Source organism: Oncorhynchus masou, chromosome 32 (genome assembly GCF_036934945.1).
Source record: "Oncorhynchus masou masou isolate Uvic2021 chromosome 32, UVic_Omas_1.1, whole genome shotgun sequence".
NCBI lineage: Eukaryota > Metazoa > Chordata > Actinopteri > Salmoniformes > Salmonidae > Oncorhynchus > Oncorhynchus masou.
Window position 1 is genome coordinate 80622325 of NC_088243.1, and position 7577 is coordinate 80629901.

The following is a 7577-nucleotide window of genomic DNA, read 5'->3' on the forward strand; positions in this document are numbered from 1 at the left end:
GTCATTATTAGGAATTAAATGTGTTTCCAGTCTGGTATAGTGCAGTGCTTTCAGAACGTATTCAAACCCCTTGACTCATTCCACATTTTGTTGTGTTACAGCCTGAATTCAAAACGAATCAAATATTATTTGTTTCTCTCACTCATCTACACACAATGCCCCATAATGACGAAGTGAAAACATGTTTGGAGAAATGTTGGAACATTTATTGCAAATGAAATACAGAAGTATATTATTTGCACGAGTATTAATATCCCCCAGTCATCTTTGGCAGCTGTGAGTGCTTCTGGGTACGTCTCTAAGAGCCTTATACACCTGGATTGTACAATATTTGTACATCATTCTTAAAACAGTTCTTCAAGCTCTGTCAACTTGGTTGTTGATCATTGCTACGTCTTGCTATAGATTTTCAATCCGGTTCAAGTCAAAACTGTAACTTGGCCATGTCTTCTTGGTAAGCAACTCCAGTGAATTTTGGCCTTGTGTTCTAGGTTATTGTTCTGCTGAGAGGTGCATTTGTCTCCCAGCGTCTGTTGGAAAGCAGACTGAACCAGGTTTTGTTCTATATCTGTTATTTTTTACTCCTGAACATATTTCAGTTTGCCATAACAAAAGGGTTGAAAACGTATTGACTCAAGATATTTCAGCTTTTCAATTTGAATTAATTGGTAACATTTTGAAAACAAAATTCCACTTTGACATTATGGGGTATTGTGTTGGGCAGTGACACAATATATCAGTTTAATCCAGGTTGTAACACAAAATGTGTAAAAAGTCAAGGAGTGTGAATACTTCAAAAGGCCCTGTATAAAGATGAGTTAGTTATATGTTGGTTTTGCCAGTCCGGTGTGTAGATGGTATAAAGTTGAGGATGTGTTTATGTCAGTATCATAAGGTTATATAAAGTTGAGGGTGTGTTTCTGTTGATGAGCTAAGGTCGGAGCCCAAATTATTGGCACCCTTGAAAAAGTTGAGAAAATAAGAATGTTTAATAGAAATAATGCTCAACAAATGGAAAACTTTGAATATTTTGTACCAATTATATAAGTCAGAGAAAGATATTTTGTTTAATTAACAAGTCATATTTTTAACTCTAATTATTGGCATCCCTGTGCCGTTATCCTCGCATGTGATATATTGAAAAGTATTGAAAACAAGGTTGCCAATCATTTGGACCAATCTTTTTGAGAAAGAAAAGCATAGTTGTTAAACAAAATCTTGTTTAAAAATACTATAATATAAATTATAAAAAACTGAACTATATTAAATGTTCAAATTCTTTTGAAAATTATATTATTTTATACCAATACAATAATACAATTTTCAAACGAATTTGAGCATTTAAAATAGTTCAGTTTTTTAGAATTTATATTATAGTATTTTTTGCTAATCTTTATCAAGGGCGGCAATAATGTTGGACCTAACTGAATATGTTGGTGTTAATTGAAGTGTGTGTTGTCACCAGTTGTTGTGGTGAACGTAGATGGTTCGCTGGTTCAGCATCCTCTAACCTGCCTGGGTTCCTTCAACCGAGAGGAGGAGGGTTGGAGGAGAGATAATGACTGGGTGTGGCGGAGAGATGGAGAGGAGGATGAGGAGATCCTATGGATGATGGGTGGAGAGGAGAAGAAGAAGGGTAATAGCTTCCTTGTCAACCTGGAAGAGAGAACTGGAGGGGGGATCTTTACATGTCACAGCCTGGATAGAACCCTCTTGAAGAATACAACGGTGCTGGTCAAACACCTGGATGAACAGAAACGCATTCTAGAAGGATCCACCAGAACAGGTATACAGGATGTCTGTCTGTCTGTCTGTCACCCGAAATCAAGTCAAATATAAGTTTTCATTTATTATCCAATTGTAACATCTTCTGTATATCTATTGTTCATTTGTTTGTTTCTATTCTAAGGCTATATGAAATGTTCTACATGGAACTACCAAGGAGAATTCCACTGCTCCTGGAAATTCACCACTAAACGTGTTGGGACCATTATGTCTGTCAGAGTGGCACGGTACTATCACCACCAACCTTTTCAATGTATTCTTACTACACTCTTAGAACAACAAGGTGCTAAGTAGAACCATACAGGGTTCTACGGTTTGTCCCCCTAGGGTAACCTTTTTGGTGCTGGGTAGTACCCTTTGAGGAGGGTTCTACCTAAAAACCCTCTATGTAGGGTTCCTCAAATAATCCCCTATATATGGTTCTACCTAGATCCCTCCATGAAGGGTTCTGCCTAGAACCGTCTATCAAGGGTTCTATCGAGAACCCTTTTATCTTTGAAGGATTCTTCCTAGAACCCTCTATGAACGGTTCCACCAGCCTTATTAGCCTTTAAAATTGTATTACTACATTACATATATCATAAAGCCTTTCTTTGACGGACTAGTTATAGCCTAACACAGTGTTGTTAGGAATCTCCTCATTGACAGGCCACATCAGGCCTGTAAGTCAGATTACGCTGGCTTGTAAAGTGATGTGTAATTCTTATTGGAATCCAAAAAGAGTTTGCTCAATGTCCATGTCCGGCGCATTCATCAACCCGTATGGCATAACGAGGTACTCATAGTGTCCTGAGGTGGTACTGAAAGCCGTCTTCCACTCGTCTCCCTCCTAGATACGCACCAGGTTGTAAGCGCTCCTGAGATCTAGTTTGGTGAAGAAACGCGCCCCGTGCATTGACTCAATCGCTGTGGCTATGAGCGGTAGAGGGTAACTATATCTCACCGTGATCTGGTTTAGAACCCAATAGTCAATACACGGGCACAGACCTCCCTCCTTCTTCTTCACAAAAAAATAAACTGTAGGAGGCAGGTGAAGTGGAGGACCGAATGTACCCCTGACGCAGGGATTTGGAGACAAATGTCTCCATAGCCTCTGTCTCCACCTGTGAGAGGGGATACACGTGACTCCTGGGAAGTGCAGTGTCTACCAGGAGATTTATCGCGCAATCGCACCGTCGATGGGGTAGTAATTGAGTCGCCTTCTTTTTGGAGAAGGTGAGAGCCAAATCGGCAAATTCTGTGGGAATGCACACGATGGAGACCTGGTCTGGACTTTCCACCGTAGTAGCACCAACGGAAACCCCTAAACAGCTACCTGAGCACTCTCGCGACCACCCCATGAGAGCCCTCGGTGGCCAAGAAACAGTGGGGTCATGACACACTAACCAGGGTAGGCCTTGCACCACGGGCAACGCGGGAGAGTCAATAAGGAAGAGACAAATTATCTCCTTGTGACTCCCCTGCGTCACCATGCCCAGAGGAGCGGTGGCCTCCCTAATCAACCCTGACCCTAATGGTCCACTATCTAAGGTGTGAACGGGGAAGGGCACAGCCACGGGAACAATGGGGATACCTAAACTATGGACGAACGATATATCTATAAAATTCCCAACAAAAAGATTTTGTGTCCCTATCGGGCTGTAGGCAGCTATGCAATCATAAATACAGTATCTTATGCATTCTAAATAACCGCCCATTTGAAAAGGACAATGCAATAAATATTTACTCTAAGCTGCGCTTCGGTAGATTGGTCGTAGATAGAAGGCCGGGTTGTACAGCATGGATCTATTGTTGTGGTAGAATGTATACTCTGTCCGTCCTCTCCTAGCCCATGTTTACAGCTGTGGTGGCGAATGCAACAGCTAGGAGGTATCAATTATTTAGTGAATAAGAGTTCAAAGTTCATACCAAGTTGCCATACTTTAACTTTTTATGGCTGCAGGGGCAGTATTGAGTAGCTTGGATGAAAAGGTACCCATTGTAAACGGCCAGCTCCTCAGTCTCAGTTGCTAATATATGCATATTATTAGTAGTATTGGATAGAACACACTCTAAAGTTTCCAAAACTGTCAAAATATTGTCTGTGGTTATAACAGAACTGATATTGCAGGTGAAACCCTGAGAAAAATCAAAACAGGAAGTGGCTTCTATTTTGAAAACTCCATGTTCCATAGCCTCCCTTTGCTGGATTTAAAGGGATATGAACCAGATTCCTTTTCCTATCGCTTCCTCAAGGTGTTAACAGTCTTCAGACATAGTTTCAGGCTTTTATTTTGAAAAATTAGCCAGAACGATAACATCGCGTCAAGTGGTCACATGAGTTTTGCTCGCGCAACAGAGTTTGGATAGGTATTGCTTTTTCCTCTCCTACTGTGAAAGACATTTGGAGTTGATATATTATCGATTTTTATTTTAAAAACAACCTGAGGATTGATTAATAACATTATAACATTTGCATAATATCTTGACTTGACTTCAAATTAAATATTAGTGAATGGACTACAGCAGTAGCCTGTGTTAGTCTAATTTTAGTCATCCATTTCTTGGCTTTTCTATAGTGGCCTGTCTGATGCGGAGAACATCAGCTGTTCTGTGGACACCAGTGGACAGCAGTGGACATGTTCCTCTTCGTCTGGCCAGAGTGACATCATGTGTTCTGTGAACAGTAGTGGACTGGGGCTGTCCTGTGTGGACAGACATTATTGTCCCTATGCTGAAGAGACTGACCGGATCACCTTGACCATCTACATGAGGACTAACTACCTGCTGGAGGAATACTCCCAACGCTTCTACTTATCAGAAATTGGTGAGGACACACACACACAGACACACACACACACAGCACTTCTACTTATCAGAAATTGGTGAGGACACACACACACACAGACACACACACACACACACAGCACTTCTACTTATCAGAAATTGGTGAGGACACACACACACAGACACACACACACACACAGCACTTCTACTTATCAGACATAGGTGAGCGTTAGAGAGGGTCCTTGTTGCAGCCATAAGGGCAGACATGTTGCAAGAGGCTGGCAGAATCAGTTGCACAAGTTGTGATTTTAGGCTACTTAAAGTTGATGATAATGGTCCAGATGTGCACTTCATTATATTTACAAACTAATACAAAATATTATATTTACAAACTTCACAATGTAACTGGTCTCTGAAAAAATGCCTTGGAGAGCTGGCAAGCCTGTCGATCCCATAACAAACATTTACAATGCGGAAACAAAGTGCTCTGAACCTGAAGGAGTTTGTAGCGCAGTAGTGCAGAGACACTCTAATAATGGCGTCGTCGTCACCACAGATAGGAATCCTACCTCTATATACGAATATCTGGCACATATATGTAGGCCTATCAAAAGATTATATGCTGAGATATTGTTGGTATAGGTGCTTCTGAAAGGTAGTTTTATAGTACAGAGTACTGGTAGAAGTTATGGTAATTCTCTCTCTCTCTCTCTCTCTCTCTCTGTTCCTCCCTCCCTCCCTCCAGTGAAGCCAGACAAGGTATCCATTAAGAAGATGAACAGCAGTACCATAGAGTGGAGCTATCCTGTCTCCTGGAACAGACCCATCTCCTACTTCCCCCTCTCCTTCCAGGTCAAAGAGATCAAAGGCAGAGAGCGCAAGAACGGGTGCACGTGTGATTCTCCCTGCACAAAGGTGAGGACTACTGTCTACATACTGTACATCCTACTAGGCCTTGTCTCTAAAGCTTGATGAAAGCCATTACTCCAAGAGATCCAGACCGTGTACTAACAGTCGCATACTCTTGAACGGATAGACGTGGTCACTCTGGTCCCTGGTTATATTCATTAGGGCACACTGTAGCAAAACATGTTGCAACGAAAAGTGAAAAGGAGTGTTTCTTATTCTTATCGTCTTCCATTTGGTGCTAAATGATTTCAACCACTGTGTTCCCTCAGGTCCACACCACAGAGAGCCGCCAGTGGTCAGTAAAGGCCAAGGTGGTGGTGTGCGTCAGGTCCCAGGATGCCCTATGTGACTCCCCCTGGAGTGACTGGACAGAGTACAGGTCAGTACCATATTCTCTAGTCTACTGTATTCAACAGAACCTCTCCTCGAGGACCCCAGTCGTTCCATGTATGTGAACTATTGAAGAGCTAACACACCTGATTCAATCTGTCAACTAACCATCAAGTCATTGACTACTACTGAATCAGGTGAGCTAGTTCAGTCCTAGAAATAAATTGTGAAACGGAGGGGGGCCCAAAGGAGAGGGTTTAAAACCCCTGCTCCAGTCTACTGTTTTATCATGCTACATTTACCAGGGTCAGGTCAATTGGGTTTTTCATTCAGTAGTTTCAGGAAGTGGATCAAAATTCCATTTCAAGAATTGAAAATATGCCATTGTTTATCAGTTCATGAATTTAATATCTGAGAAGACATTGCAGAACAACACATTTTTCAATATGATGTGTTCTTTCAGACACAACAACAAGGGAAACAAGAGAAGAAGAAAAAACAGAAGCAGAAGTTTGTGTCTCAATACTAGATCTTTACCATACTGATGGCCAGCAAATATTATCCTATTTGTTCAAAGGTGACTTCATTCACACTCTAAAACATCGACTATGACAAAGGTGACTTTGTTGTCAAGACCAGAGATTGTATTTCTGAACTCATTTTATGACAAAATCTTTACTTTTACATTCTTAATGCGTTATGACATTTATTTATTTATTGATGTTTATTTTATCATTATTATTTATTGATTGATTATTGCTAACATAAACTGAACTGATATTGTTGTGACTTTAATACTCTAAATCTAAATAAACTTACAAACCTCCTCATACATTAAGTGTGTATGAGTTCTTTCTACTACTCTGTGCTCATGGTCATTAATGAATTTCAGGATTTGAAAAAATAACAACATGAAATCAAGCATAGTCAGAAAGGAAGTAATCTATGGCTAATCTCATTGTTAAATACAATATAAATACCTACGCTAATACACTTCCTTTGACTCTGACAAACTACAGCTGGCTGTCCTGGAAACGTGTGGGATGGCTTAGACCAATGGTGTGACAGCTGAGAATTCTAGAACGCAGTGACTGTTGCTTTTCACTCTATTTATCCAACATGAGGTTTTGGGGTTGCTGGGTGGTATGGGATTGCAGTTATATTGCAACACTGTGCATGAGGTGCTCTGACTCCGACACAACGAGAAAGCTGTTTGGAATTGGTATGGTTTTGAGTTCCTTTTGTTTTCATACATGTACTAGTTGAGTATGTATTGAATGCACAGTTGCAAATGTCATTCTTACATAGTGCCTAGAGAGTTGTGTATCCTGTCCTGTGTGATATACAAGCCTTTTGTGTAAGGTCCTGGGTGTCGTGAATGTGGAGTCAGGCGCAGGGAAACAGATGTGATATACAAGCCTTGTGTAAGGTCCTGGGTGTCGTGAATGTGGAGTCAGGCGCAGGGAAACAGAGAGTTCAGTATAGTGCTCTTTTAATGCACACACGGTGAAAACACGGCTACCCACTAAACACTGGGTGCTTAAAACAAAATGCCCCAGATACGGGGAACGAAAATATAACAGCACTATACACTAACAACAGCACGTTCGTCTCGAACCAACACCAGGGTTACATTATTCAATCCCGCACAAAGAAATGGGCGGGCCTGCTGACTAATAAAGCCCAACTAATTACAAACTTAAAACAGGTGCTATCAATAAATATATAAGGAGGGGGAGGAAAGAAATCAGTGGCAGCTAGTAGGCCGGTGACGACGACCGCTGAGC

At 41.1% G+C, this 7577-nt stretch overlaps 1 protein-coding gene across 1 annotated transcript; it reads left to right on the forward strand.

Moving 5' to 3' along the window:
* Positions 1–1611: 1611 nt before the first annotated feature.
* On the forward strand, positions 1612–6622 carry LOC135527281 (interleukin-12 subunit beta-like). Its single transcript, XM_064955873.1, has 6 exons — positions 1612–1786; positions 1910–2012; positions 4344–4591; positions 5297–5466; positions 5730–5839; positions 6254–6622. Exons 1-6 carry the CDS (start codon positions 1612–1614, stop codon positions 6333–6335), a joined length of 888 nt encoding a protein of 295 aa, XP_064811945.1. The 3' UTR covers positions 6336–6622.
* Positions 6623–7577: the final 955 nt, after the last annotated feature.

Bases quoted from the DNA above. Each gene is read 5' to 3' on its own strand.
- LOC135527281 (XM_064955873.1), top strand. From the start codon at position 1,612: ATGGGTGGAGAGGAGAAGAAGAAGGGTAATAGCTTCCTTGTCAACCTG. The intron at 1,787-1,909 runs GTATACAGGATG...TTCTATTCTAAG, and splicing joins AGAAGGATCCACCAGAACAG to GCTATATGAAATGTTCTACA. The intron at 2,013-4,343 runs GTACTATCACCA...GCTTTTCTATAG, and splicing joins ATGTCTGTCAGAGTGGCACG to TGGCCTGTCTGATGCGGAGA.